The following is a 14,893-nucleotide window of genomic DNA, read 5'->3' as shown; positions in this document are numbered from 1 at the left end:
TATATATACACTACATTAATAAGCATTTAGACCAAAAGTCTTAATTACATATATATATATATATATACACTACATTAATAAGCATTTAGACCAAAAGTCTTAATTACAAGTCTTAAAGCATAAAGTACTATCAATTTATGCAAAAGATTCAAAAATCTCTTAAGTACAAACTATTATGCATAATGTACAAATGCTTAAAGCATAATTTGTTTAGTCAAAGTTTCATATTTAAGTAAGCCATATTTACATGAAAAAGATATGTTTGGTCTTCCCAAATTTGTTTGACACTTTGTTTGTTTCTTATTTTGAACCCAAATTCAAATTCAAAGCTCTTTTTTCCCTTGAAGTAAACTGAATTTTGAAGCAACAATATCAGAAAGAGTTTCAGATACTATATGTACCCCACCCCAACCCTTCAACTTTATATGGGTTTAGAAACTCAACATGTGTGCAATTATTTTTCCAATTGATCTTGCTAATACACCATATTAACCTTCAACTTTATATATTAGTTGACTTGTAAAATAACCACACAAACTCATGATTCAAGGCTAAATTAATGTTTCAAACTTGTGATTCACCCGCGCTACATCACTCAGGTATACCACTAGTGATACAATATATATGTAAGTAATAATGTCGGCTACAAAAATTAGCCTATTTGTCGCTAATAACCATTAGCGTTTGGTACGCAGACATAATTGGACAGGACTGAACATGACAGGACAGGACGAAACATGACTGAAATAACAAGAGTATGTCTGGTGTTTGGTAAAATTATAACTGGACGGGACAGAACTAGACAAGTTACCCCAAAAAGTTATTTGATGATTTTAAATATTATATAATAGTTACAATTAACACAAATAAAGTAAATAATTAAAGAATAAATATTTGTACATAATTTCATATTTGTACCAAATTTGAATGAAAATTTTGATATAATTGATGGTAGTAGTGGTGGTGGTGGAAGTGGTTTTGGTTATGGTAGAGGTGGTGGTGGCCGACGGTAGTAGTGGCAATGGACGATGGTGGTCGGTGGCCGACAGTGGTTATGGAGATAGAGGCAGTGGTGCTTGATGGACGACGGTGGTTATAGAAGACATGAAGATGGTAGATTGTGGTGGCGATGGCGGTTGACAATGGTGGAGGAGGTAGTTGTGGTTGATGTAGTGAAGATAGTGGTGGTGGTGGTTAAAGTGGAGGTGAGGTGGCAATGAATGGTGGTGGTCGATGTTGGTCGTGGAGGAGGTTGTTGCAGTAGATGAGGAGTTGAAGGTGGAGAACGACGGTAGTGGTGGTGGCAATGGACGATGATGGTCGGTGGTCGACTATGGTAGAAGTGGCAATGGACTTGGTGGACGGTGGTTGTAGAGGCGGTGGAGGATGTTGTTGTAGTGGACGAGGAGGTGGAGGTAGCCGTCAGTGACCGTCGGTAGTAGTGGCGGCGGCCGAAACAAGCAGTGATAACCATTAAAACAAGTACCATATTAAGGTTATATATCAAACTCGGGTAGATTAGTAATATTTTAGTTTCAGTCTCATTCTTGTCCCATCTTGTTCTACTTATTTTAATGAAACAAGAAAAACCTTTTTTGTCTCATGCTGTTCCACCTTGTCCCAGTTCTTGTCGCTGTCCCATGCCGTGCCAAACGTGGTACAATGAATTCTTGTTCTGTCCCATGCTACACCAAACATGAGACACTGAGATTTGTCCCGTCCTATTCTGTCTCGTCCCATATGCCAAACACAACTTTACTCGTCCCATGTGCCAAACACAACTTTACTGATACTCTATTTCTAAGTAGTGATATGAATTATATATATATATATATATATATATATATATATATTCAATTAATAAAAGAGTTCTTTTACGTTTCAAAATAAATTAAGAGTTAATGATCTCCACAACTAATTAAAGATAGATCCTGAAAACAAATATTTAAAATTTTAGTACCTCTAAAACTGTTACTATTTACATTCCCTTCAGAACCAACTGTCATATAAAACTCCGATCAGCCATCGGAAGAATTCGGTACGGTACCGTCAACCAATTTGTTAGTAACCCCAAATTCCGGCGACATTAATACTCCACCGTCGTCCACCACAATATCAAGCACCTCCGGTTTCTGAGCATTCATATCATCATTCTGAATTCCCCTTAAAGTTTCCACCACTTCTTTCATCGTCGGCCTCATATCCTTCTCCTGTTGCACACACCGGAAAGCCAGCTCCGCCACCAAAGTCACCATCCTCCTCACCGACCCATTACTCTCAAACCCAATACTCTTATCAACCAACTCATCCAACAAATGGTTCTGGACCTTTGTCATAGCCATAGTCGCCAAGTTTATATCGAGCCTGTGTCGGTCTGTATCAACGGCTCGTAACGAAGATATGAGCTCAAACAAGACCACCCCAAAGCTATAAACATCACTCTTATCGGTCAATTGATAGCATTGATAGTATTCAGGATCAACATATCCCGGCGTTCCTTGTGGGGCGGTCGAAACATGAGTCGCGTCGTTTGGGAACAATCTTGATAACCCGAAATCTGCAACTTTAACTCGGAAACTTTTATCTAAAAGAATGTTGTTGGTTTTCACGTCACGATGTATGATGTCTTTTTTGTGTAGATAAGCTAGGGCTTCGGCTGTTTCCATGGCGATATTGAGGCGGACCGACCATGAAAACAGACAGGAGTTTGAGTTTGCTAGTTTTCCATGAAGATGATCTGCTACTGTGCCATTGGGGATGTATTCATAAACTAGAAGTAGTTCTTTGCTTCTCTTTGATGTACAGCCATATAATTTCACTAGGTTTTCATGACCTAAACCCATCAAGATCGCAACTTCGTTCATGAACTGCTCTACGCGTTTGAAATTGTTCTCGTATAAACGTTTGACAGCAACTTCTCGACCATCAAGAAGCTTACCTGAAAACAATATCGAAAGAGTTGAACAAAAGGCTTGTACAGTACTGCAAAATTTGTTTTATAGAACATCAAATATGTCTAAATATCTATGTAGAAGTGTTACGATAGGTTGATACGAAGTTTTTGGCTTTCCTAACAAGTTTTTTGGAAGATTTTTGAAATAAATTATCCTAATTGTCCTAAACATTTGTTTTTGATATCCTATAAAGCCAATTTTATTGTAGTGGTGTACGTAAATGCCAAGATTTTGACGATAAAATACAAGGGTTTATAGTATTACCATAGTACACAGTTCCAAAACCGCCATCTCCAAGTTCTCTTGAACCATTGAAGTTATCGGTAGCTACTTCTAGTTCCTCGTAGCTAAAAACATGAGCTCCAAAATAGGAGCTTTTCGCAAAATCTTTAGATGATTTCGACGACGGATACGAAGGAATGCTGGAAGTGAAATTAGATTGAGTGTCGGTGGTTGATGTTTTGCTCGAATCAATAGTTAGAATGGCTTTGGTTTCGGTTTGGCCAGGTGATGCTTCTTTAATCGCACGCCTTTTCTTCTTTCTGCAGACAAAGATGGCAAATACGATCCCAATGGCAACAAGAATCGCTCCAATGACTGGAAGGACTAGAATTCGAAGATAAAAGAATAAATTTAGTTTCTTGAAACAATGATTAAAGGAAGAAATTAGAGTCTATTTAGTGATAGAATGGAATCCATACTTATGATCAGAGACCCATTCTTGGAACTCCCTGCAAATATACAAAATTTCAACAAAATGTTAGATCCTCGCAATATTCCTTATACTGAGACCAGACCTCTTTTAAGTAACATCTTTCCATCAAAACATTTACTTAAAATTCACAAGTAAACGATCCCACTTAGGAAATACAACGAAATTGACGAGTATGCAAGTCATTCCAGTAATTAGTGGTTGGTTTTGAGTCATGTTATCTCAGAAGGCAAAACGTCGAACACCTTGTGGGTTACATGTCCTACTGTTGCAAAACGATCCGGACATTCTTATGATAAATAGATCATAATAAAGTAAAGTATCGTAAACATACATTCATTAATAAATGTTTAAAACAAATTAAAAATAGATTGTCAAATAGAGTGGGGTATTTGGGATCGACCTACACCAAACATTTACCATCTCTTAACAAGAAACTAAATAGTTATTGTTTAGTAATGGGTAAGAGACACTTAGGGGCTGTTCGGTAATGATTTAATGGGTTGTTAAGTCTGAATGGCTTATTAGGTCAGTCATATACTATTGTTCACTTCTGGCTTATTCGATTAGCCGATGGCTTAACCGGTCAGCCAGAAAAGTTGAGTCCTATGGACTCGGCCACTTATACAACCATTTATTTCAAATCTACCCTTTCCCTCTTTTCCCCCAAAATTGCACCATTCATCGTCAACCTCGCCTTATTCAACGATCCATTCCCTGTAACGAGTCCCAACTCCCTCCGCCTCCAACCACCACCGCCACAACCACCCGTACAGTTTCAAACTCATCAGTCAAACGGAACACAGGAGCATCGATTTCAATTGTCAAACTCCTCTCATCGGCCGTCTCCCTTCACCCTCCTAGCAGCAGCAAACGTCTTCGCCTGAACGCCGCCACCGGCGACCATGAGACCCAAGCAATAGCAGCAACGAGGTATTTCTAGACGTTTAGTAGTTGAGTTCTGATTGAAAGATCCATTTGCTTGCAATTCCATTTACTATATTGCAAATCTACTACTACAAATCCATGTGCTATATTGCAAATTGACTTATGAAAACCGACAAAAAGTTGACTTGGGTTTTTATTATAAGGACTTATTAATATTGTTTTGATTATAACATTTAACTCATAATTATGTTAATCAAGCTGTTTTTATTTAAAAAAACTTTTAAATTGATAATTTTTTATAACTATAAGTCATGTGTTCAACATTTTTATCAAACTGTTGTTTTATTCGGACAAAAATAAAGACCGGGGGTAAAATGGTCATTTCTGACATTCAGACTGTTTATTCAGCACAACAACCGAACAACAACTTATCTGTTAATATACAGACAACTATATCAATACAGACAGTTATATCCATACAGGTCTTAACAGAAAACGAATCGAACACCGTAATATCAATATCAGAAGTCTTTAGATTTTGACTCCTTATCAACAAGCTCAGCTAGAAGGACCTATGTGACMTCCCTCCGTCTTGATTGAGAAGGTTTCCTTCTCTCTCCTCGTGATGAGAGGGTGCATCTTATTGACCAAAATCTTACCCAGTAAGTTATGATGATGGTGATTCTTATCCGATTAACAGGTATCCGATAAAAGAAGTGTATTCTATGTTATTTTATATAATCTTTCTTGGGTACAGTAAATAAATATGATAAAGGGTGGTGTAAACGGAATATAGACCCCTATCGAGTTATGTGTAAACTTGATTCTCAATGGCAAAAACAGGGACACAAAGTAATTTAAAAATTAAAAGGAAGTGGTCAAAAACATACACCCACCGAATAATTCAAAAGGCTGACCTAACAACAATTAATTTCATTTTATTTTTTGTATCATGTAACATGGAAAGAATCTTTCTGTATATGTATATGTATATGTATATGTATATGTATATGTATGCAACGTTAATCTTATCTACTATGTTAATTATGATCTACAGATCAAGAAAATGTTCATAATCTAAGGGGAATATGGACCTACAACGTTGGAAATTAAAAATCACTTACCTTCTTCATTCGAATTGTTACAAGTTCGCGAGAATTCCCCGCTAGCACAATAACAAGCAAACGACTCCCCAGAAGTCGAATTGGACCCACATCGACCTTCGGACCGCATACACCGATCACACTCGTCTTTATACACCGTCCACCGTAGATTGAAACCAGAAGTCAGAGCTGATCTTAGCTGACTCGTTGTAGCAGTGGGCAACCCCAATTGAGTGGCCGAAGTTTGATTCACGGGTACAGTGATATGATTGTTGCACGAAACCAATTGAAAGGAGTTGATCAAGTTGCTGTTTACCAGACTCGTTCTATAGAAGTAACTGTCAGTTTGGGTGTCATTCACATTACACTCAAATATGTAACCAGCAAATGGCAACGTCACCGTTGTTAGAGTAGAATTACACCCGTAGTACAAGGATACATTCTCTTGGTCAAAATTATCGTCGTTGAAGAGTGTCGAGTTGTAGGTGGTGTTGTAGAGATATCGAGGGCAAGAGTCGGTATAAAGATCATTTCTAGCAATGGTGATTACTTGTGTACTGGTAWCCATTCGTAAGACTCGATAGTCTACCGATTCGTAGTTGAGTATGAAAACACTGGATTGGCAAGTGAGCTGAAAACCCGAGTGGCCACAATAGGCAGGACGGCCTGACCCCCAAAACGGGTACTCGAGTCGATCGTTCCCACACTCGATCGACTCACCACAAGCATCATATCGTGAAGTACCTTGGCACCGGATGGCCGGAAAACGAACAACGATGGCTAGAATCACCGCAGACACGAAGAGGGTTGGGGTCGGGTGGAGACGGGTTGTCATGGTGGTTGGGTTCGATCGATAAGAAACCGGTGAATGAGAGAATGATGAATCGGTTCGAAAGGAAGGAACTTGATGGGAAGAATGAAAAGGAAAAACGAGTATTTGATTTGTTAATTTGTCAATTTTCACCAACTTGTAATAAAAACGTTTTTTAATTATTAAATAATTAAATAAAATAGAAGCTTCCATTGACTAGTAATATATAAAGTTGACTTGGATCAACCCTACGTAATGGTTTAAAAACTAAAAAATATTAGTCAAAAATGGATCGTTGAATAATTCAAAAGCCATCGTAACAAGTTAAGGAATTAATTGGGTTTTTTAAATTAATTTTTTATTTATTCAAAACATATTTTACAAAATTTAAGAGAAAAACCAACCAATATACACATAAATTAATTTTTTTTTATTTAAAAACCTTTCAAATCTATACAGACAAATTAATATAAAAACCTTAACAGAAAACTAACCAAACAGTTCTTAAATTCTATACTAAAATTAGAGTGGGTGTAACAACTAATGATAATTTTTTTTTGATTAACCTGGATACCTAACCCGCTATGCAAGCCGACTAATCTCAAGACGACCACCTGCTTTGCAGATAGCCCGGAGTCGCCGCATTTGAACCTCCATGGCCACAAAGAATTTTTATTCCTCCTTGGATTTGAACTTGAGACCTTCTGGTACTTTTGACCTTTGAAGCCAAGCTCAAACCAATCAGACGTCACCTTTAAAATTATTTAATATATATATATATATATATATATATATATAAATGTTTGGAAAAAGATGTTAAATTTCTAATTGTGCTATCATTATCTTAAGGTTTATAATAGTGACAAAAAACGATTAGTTAAGATTGATATAGTCGTTCAGAATTTTATAGCTTTAATATTATAAAAAAATGTATTGTGACATGAAAAATGTAACATTTGGAAATTCCAAAAAGTAATATTTACTTCAATTTCGATAATTAAGTTAATACATATATAAATATAAAATCCTAACTCAAAACTTGATATACCCTTTTTTTAAGTCTACAAAGAAATTACTTGATCTAGATGTGTATTCGAGCTTGCGTCAAGCAATGCACCGGTTTAATCAGGTTTGGGTTGACTGGACTATGTGGTTATCTCAAACAAACCGGTGTTTCAAATGAATTGTGAAAGACTTAAACAAGAGAGAAGTTTCTATTGTGAAAGATATATGTTGACTAACTTGGTCCAAAGACTTGACCTGATAAAATTTTACGCCTTTAGATTTTTAGGACCATCGATTTGGAATATAATGAACATAAAAGACTAACACTCGTTGATTTTAGATCTAAGGACCCTTTCATGTTCATTCGATTAAAATATTTATAATATCTCGTTGTAACAAATAATGAATTGTCACGATAGAAAGGGGTGGAGTTTTTTGCAATAAGGTCTCTGTTTCAAATTCGACCAGTTAACTCTCTAGGACGCCACAATTTATCTCTCCCTTTATGGTTGTGGGATTGGTATAATAAAGGTCGTTAAAATTACTGTCAATTAATGATATCAACTGATATATTGATATAGGATATTCAACTAATGATGGTAATTACAGGTCTCATGAAAAGTGAGAGAAAATCAAAGGGGTCGTTTACCAAATGCTTACCCGGGTAAGTGTTTACCAATTAACATTACCTCACCGGATAAATATTGTAAGAACTAAGAATCTAACCCGGTAAGAGCGAGACAAGGACCAAGAGTCTTACCCGGTAAGTGAGGGTGACGACTCTTACCACGGTAAGTGTTTACCAAGTAAATTGTTGCATACAATGTCGTTTTGGTGGACTAAAAATCTTAACCATTAAGTAAATAATAGTGTTAAATTTTACCGGTAAGTACTTACCGAATAAGTGTTTGGTAAACGACACTTAAGTTAAGTTGAGTAATAAGACGAAGAACATGAGAGAGTTGATAGAATAACAAAAAATAATGAATAGCGATCATTGTTTATGAACTGTTAATGGGAAGAGAGAAACCATCAGTATTGTTGTATTATATGGACCACATTACCTATTGTACTGTTGAATGAACATCTATTTCTAATAATTTATAAATAAAATATAAACGACGTCATTATCAATATCTATCACATATAGAAATAAAATACTTATATCATAATCCTGAAGTAAAAAATCATATTATAAAACCAGAAGACAGGAAAATATTATTATAAAACCTTATTATATAGTATGTGAAAGGGCAAAAAAATCCAAATTGGTTATTTTTATTTTGATGTGACAATTTTTTATGAAGTAATTACTAATTAAAAAAATGGTATCAACAATTTAAATTATAAATATTTAAAAATATAAATTGTATTAAAAAAATTAAAGAAGATAATGATGGCTCATAAAATAAGAAAAATATGAAGCAAAATGACAGAATTATTTTTTAAATAAGAAAATTGATTGGTTGGGCAAATAGCCAAATGTATGTCCATGACGAATTATATATGCTAATAAAATCATACGTTATACTTCATAAATTTTGTAGGTTATTATGAGTTGAGGATAAGCTAGCTAGACTCACTATATGTATGTATATGTATGTATATATATATATATGTGTGTGTATGTATATATATACATATATATATATGTATATATGTATGTACATATGTATATATGTATGGAAAGGTTCATTTGAGAAGTGGTAAGTATTTGAGGAGTAAAGAAGTGATTTTAACTCTTCATTTGGGTAACATTTGCGGCTTTGACAGTGAAACACACAGACAACAAACAGGTTCATATGTGAATCTATGCGATTAACATATGAACTGGATGTTAATATGTGAATCGGTTGATTAATTCATATGTGAATTAGGCATGGAAATGGGACGGGGACCTCAATCCCTATCCCCATCTCCGACTCTTCATCTCCGTCCCCATCCTTGTCCCCCCCCCCCAAGCGGTCGGGGAATATGATCACATCTTCTTCCCCAACAGGGAACGAGGATTCCCAATGGGAAATGAGGTTCTTTTTTTCCCCATTTATGTAACCTATTATAAATCAAATGTTTGAGACACCACATATGTTTAAATCTCTCATATTTTCAATAAACTTAAAGCGGAAAGAATTTAATTTAATACAAAAAATTCACAACATCATATAATAATTAATAACCTCAAACCAAAAGAAATTCAATTTAATACAAAAAAATAAACTTAATGTCGCACGTACCAAAATATCATGTACTATTCATATGTGAATCACGCGGGTTCACATACGAACCCGTTTGTCGCCTATTTGTAAAAATTATGAAACTACTCTCTCTATTTTTTGCATAGTGGAAAAGTTTAACGAGTCAAAGCCGCAGTTCTTGATGAGTCAAATATGATCTTGACGGTATGAAGGAATAGGATTACTTCTTTACTTCTCAAATATTTATCACTTCTCAAAATAACTTATGGTTGTATATATATAGGCAAAGGATTATGCGAGAAGGTAAGTTATTGTGAGAAGTGTAAGAAAAGATTTGACCCTTGATCACTTTTAATTTCATGCTCACCTCTTGATACACCTCACTAGTGTTGATATTCAATTTTGATCCAAAGGTGAAAATCTCTTCTTACGCTTTTCATCATAACTTTCATTCTCACCGGAACTCAATCCGACACACACACACACACACATATATATATATATACATAGAAATACCTGACGTTTTAAGACATTTATCTTGATATGGATGATCATAGCAGTAGCAAATGAAATGATTATCATGATCAATCCCATATAAGCATCCTGATATTATACAATTTTTGCATTGCTCGCTCTCTACATACCATTGCAGCGCAAACCCCTTTTCTAAGGCACTGACAAGGTTTGTTTGGTTTAGATCAAGATCCTTTGCAGCGTTTTCCAAAACGGGTACAAAAACATATTGGTTGCATGGAAGAGATGGGGCGTAGATCACATTGGTTTTTGTATTGTTTATTGTTCAAAAATACTCCAAAATAGGAGTCGGAACCTAAGGTGGGGAGTAACGACACTCATAATCTAAAGTCATGTTTCGATGCCAAAAGTGTAATTAAAGAACTCAAAGTCAATGGTGGTGTTAACGAGTTTTGAAGGGCATATTTCTCTCCAATAGTCCAATCTTGCGACCGTGATGGTTTGTGTGTGGTAGTTGACTTCAAAAACTCGATGTTTTAGCGACTTAATTTCTATCACAGGGATACTCTGATTGACACAATCTACCTTGTAACCTAGTTTACCACAGTAATTTAGGCTGTTTACACCCCAAAACAGGTACTTAATGTACCTCAAGCTTCCACTGTTCCACAAACGAACTCATTGCCACAACTCTTGTCTCGTGCATCATCGGTTCTTGTTGGGGTTTTCAATAGAATTAGGAATCATCCATTTGGACAAGATGAAAGTAAAGATCACCATAACCCTAAATCTCATCTTTTATTATGTTAAGTATTTGGAGAGCACTTGTTGGTGTAAGTTGAAACTTTAATAGGGTCATATGCCACAAAAGAGGGACAAAATGGTCATTTGAGATATTCTCTCTTTTGGGGTTTATATTTCTTTTATGTAATAAAACAAAGAAATAAAAAAAATGATCCACGTTTGATTTTGCAAATAATGGTGGAACCCATCAAGTAAAATATTGATTTTTAAATATAATAAATGTTATATTTTTAATTTTTTTAAACATAATTATATGTATGTTATTTTATGACCCATGCTAAAACATAATCATATGCATGTTACTTCTTGTTGGTTTTATGGATACATACATATTGGAAATAAATGAAAATATTATTTTAATTATTGTTATTAATATTTTATATAATAATAATAATATATACTATATTATAAAGCATTTGATAAAAACTCTTAAAAACCAATTTTTATGCATGAAGTACTGTATATTGATACATATTACTTAAAATTCAAGATTACAAGTAAAATATACATAAGTACAACTTATTAAAGCTTTATGTTTAAATTTGTCTAACTAACTGTGGATAAACATAATCAAATAGAGGATAAACATCTCATTTTAAATTATAAAAAATCTAAAATATACTTAGGATAATTATAGAGTTCTAACAAAATAATTAATTATTATCTTTATAAGAAAATTATATTTTAAACCAAATATAAATTATTTCATTATTGAAGCTAATTTAAATTATAATAAAAAAATTGAATTAAAAAATTATACAAAAATATGAATTTTAAATAGTTAATTTGATACTAATATTGATATATTTTTTGTCAAATTTATATTTTATTCACAAATAAAAACATCATCGTTTTTTCAAAATCACATAAGACCATACTATAACATCGACTGAAATAAAGAATAAAATAAAATATTAAAATCAATATATTTCTCGGTGCATTACGCAAATACCCTTCTAGTAATAATAATAATAATAGTACTAAGAAGATAAATACAAATAAAAACAATCCAGAAATCCTAATAATATTAGGAATTAATTATAATAAATAAATAATAATAAAGATATTTTTGCTGAGACGTGAATTCCATTTGGAATTCAAACAGAAATTCAAATTTCGTTTTGCCGCTTACAAATTGCTTCCTCGAGAAAGAATATCAATGTGATACAAAAAAAATTAATAAATAATAATATATTTTAGTTTTTTTAAAGTATATATATAATATTTATATATAATAAATAAACTAACACACCCTCCTCATCTTTAGTGAAGGTTTAAACCTCTGACCTCCTAGAATGCCAAAAACTTACACACCGTTAGACTAAGGTCTTTTGGTAATATATTTTAGTTAGCGTTTGGATCTTTCTTTCCGAGTTTGTGTAATTACTACTTCGACATTATCCAAGGGTTCATATTGTTTTGTCGTATCATGTCAAAAAATAAGTTACCAAGTAAAACACGACATGTAGAACGTATCAAAATGAAAGACAAGTTAAAAAACATTTCAAGAATAGAGTTGCGTACCCGATGATGACAACGACGATGATGGTGGTGATGAACCAGCTCCGGTCTTGTTTACTGTCGAGCAACTCTCCACCAAAATAGGAGTTTCAATGCAGGCACAGCTGGTGAGACTTGTGGCGCTGTCGTATATGCACTGACCACCAGATTGGGTGCAGTCATTGCAGGGCTTGGGTCCCACCTTCCACCTGACCTCGAACCCTTTCTGAAGAACCTGACTCAACCCAGATGGGTTCGTAAACCCAACCGGAACCGGGATGATAACACTAGTCTTACAGATACCAGGAGCTTGTATTCCAGGCATCAGAAAAACTGGACTAACCTCTTCGACACTACAAAAGATCGAGCCAAACCCCACGAGGTCAAAAGAAAACGGACATCCAAAAAGAAAACTGATGTTCATATAGCTCGAGGTGTAATCGAAAAGCTCATGATCGATAGTGGTATTTACTAGATCTTGCGGACAGATCGAGTTCACCATGTCTTCTCGAACAACCGTCAGAATCTGGGCCGTTGGATCGACACCCAGAACCCTGTACATAATCTTCATGATTTCGATCGTGGGCGGATTCTTTCCATCACAGTTGAGCTCAAAACCAGGGTACCCACAGTAGGCAGGATCCTGGTGTCGCCGGAAAGGGTATCGGAAGCCGGAAAGATTCCCGCAACTGAAGGAGCCATTGCAGGTGCCATAGAATCCGGCCGACCTGCTTGAAGATGCTCTTATTACGATCAAAACGAGTAGTTTTAAGATCAAATAACGGGAATTCATGGAGGATTTAGAGAAGATTAGGTGGCAAAAATCTGAGATGAGTTGGAGACGATGGAAATGGGTGGATTTTTGAGCAAGGAATCACTGAACCAACTACTACACACTGTTCAAAAAGTGGATTGATGATTATTAATTGCGATTAATGTAGCATAAAGTTGAGTCGTTAGTAAATTGGCTATAAAGCTTTTCTACGTCCAATGCTTTTGACCAACTTTTTTCTTTAGATAATTCAAAACCTGTTAAATTTTCTAAAACCTGTTAGATATATTTTTTTAATTAAAAAAATTTAACCTACAATCTAGACATCAGGTAAATTTACAAATTAAAAAAAACCCCGAAACTAACGTGTTCATCCTCACTCCAGTCCCACAGTCACCCCTCTCCCTATGCCGCCGTCGCTAACACCTTCGGCCCAGCTCCGTCATCGCCGCCGGCTGTGTGGTTGAAACGAAGTACAGTACCGCGCTCACCCCTCTCCCCCTCGTCGTTACCAGCAATAGAGCAGTCGCTCTCTATGGCTCTGTACACGAACCAAGCCGTAGGGAAACACAGAAACAACAACAGCCAACGCTCAACAGGTTTGATTTTTACAAGGATTGAATCGATTGAACCAATCAAAGGCATGATTTTGGAGCTCGATTTCAGAAAACATTCAATCTATGTGGCTACGTTCTTCACTTGTTCTTTCATTTATTATTCACTCAATCACCAAATTTCTTTGATTTCTTACATAACAGGTTCGATTTCTTTGATTTTGGAGCTTGATTTCATTCAAAGCAGCAACAACCTAGTCCAAGTAGTTTGAATTTAGAAAACAGGTTCGATTTAGGTTTCCAATTTCTTTGCTTTGCTTTCATTTCCTCACATAGATGATGATTGATGACTATGAGATGATTTTGAAGAGACGATGCAGTTTGATAGTGGGTAGAATGGTAGACCGTAGATGTCTAGTACTAACTCTAGATGATGATGCTTGGTTTTCAATATAAAGTTTTGTTATTTATTTGCTAAATGCTAGATAGATAAACAGGTACATGTATGGTTTGATTTTTCCGGCTTCGTTCAATTTTTGTTATTTATAAATAGGTACATGTATGAATGCATATTAACCAGTTTTATAGGTTATAAGGATGTATCTAATAGCTTTTAGAAAATCCAAGTAGTTATTTAACAGGTTTTAGAAAATGGCTTGATGTGGTTAAGGTACGCATCCCCGACCCTGATTCTCTTATTATGACTCTTTCATTCCCTACGTATCGAATATGATTGGAAGCCACCTATGTGTTCTCATTGTATGAATTTTGGTCATTCTGATTCTTCATGTTCCCATGTTATTTCTCAAAATGAATGCCTCTTATGTGAACACTAGTAATGAAAATGTTGTTACTGAAAATGTGCCTACTACTGATAATGATGGCTTCCAAACCATCAAGGGTGAGAAATCTAATCATGTTAAAAACGGTACCCAACCCTCTCTGGTTAATGGAAAGAACATAAATGCTTCTAAAATGACTAATGTGAAGGCTCCCCTCGCAAAGAGTGTCACACCCCGCTAAAGCGGAATCACGAGATGTAACAAGCAAGCGAGTCATAGCAACAGTTCATAAATAACACTATTTCAAGTTGTTCAAAATAAAATGATTCATCGACATAA

At 35.0% G+C, this 14,893-nt stretch overlaps 2 protein-coding genes across 2 annotated transcripts; both read right to left on the bottom strand.

The window, feature by feature from the left end:
- Positions 1 to 1,885: 1,885 nt before the first annotated feature.
- On the bottom strand, positions 1,886 to 6,492 carry LOC112518915 (LEAF RUST 10 DISEASE-RESISTANCE LOCUS RECEPTOR-LIKE PROTEIN KINASE-like 1.2). Its single transcript, XM_025126706.1, has 4 exons — positions 5,679 to 6,492; positions 3,656 to 3,685; positions 3,219 to 3,560; positions 1,886 to 2,938 (listed from the first exon to the last, which is right to left on the bottom strand). Exons 1-4 carry the CDS (start codon positions 6,490 to 6,492, stop codon positions 2,019 to 2,021), a joined length of 2,106 nt encoding a protein of 701 aa, XP_024982474.1. The 3' UTR covers positions 1,886 to 2,018.
- A 5,958-nt stretch (positions 6,493 to 12,450) lies between these two features.
- On the bottom strand, positions 12,451 to 13,239 carry LOC112520150 (LEAF RUST 10 DISEASE-RESISTANCE LOCUS RECEPTOR-LIKE PROTEIN KINASE-like 1.4). The gene has a single exon (XM_025128451.1). The coding sequence runs from the start codon at positions 13,237 to 13,239 to the stop codon at positions 12,451 to 12,453; it is 789 nt and encodes a 262-aa protein (XP_024984219.1).
- Between the last annotated feature and the right edge of the window lie 1,654 nt (positions 13,240 to 14,893).

The sequence above is a fragment of the Cynara cardunculus genome, assembly GCF_001531365.2.
Source record: "Cynara cardunculus var. scolymus isolate 2C chromosome LG 10, CcrdV1, whole genome shotgun sequence".
NCBI lineage: Eukaryota > Viridiplantae > Streptophyta > Magnoliopsida > Asterales > Asteraceae > Cynara > Cynara cardunculus.
Note: the sequence above shows the minus strand (reverse complement) of the source record. Positions and strands in the feature narration are given on the sequence as shown.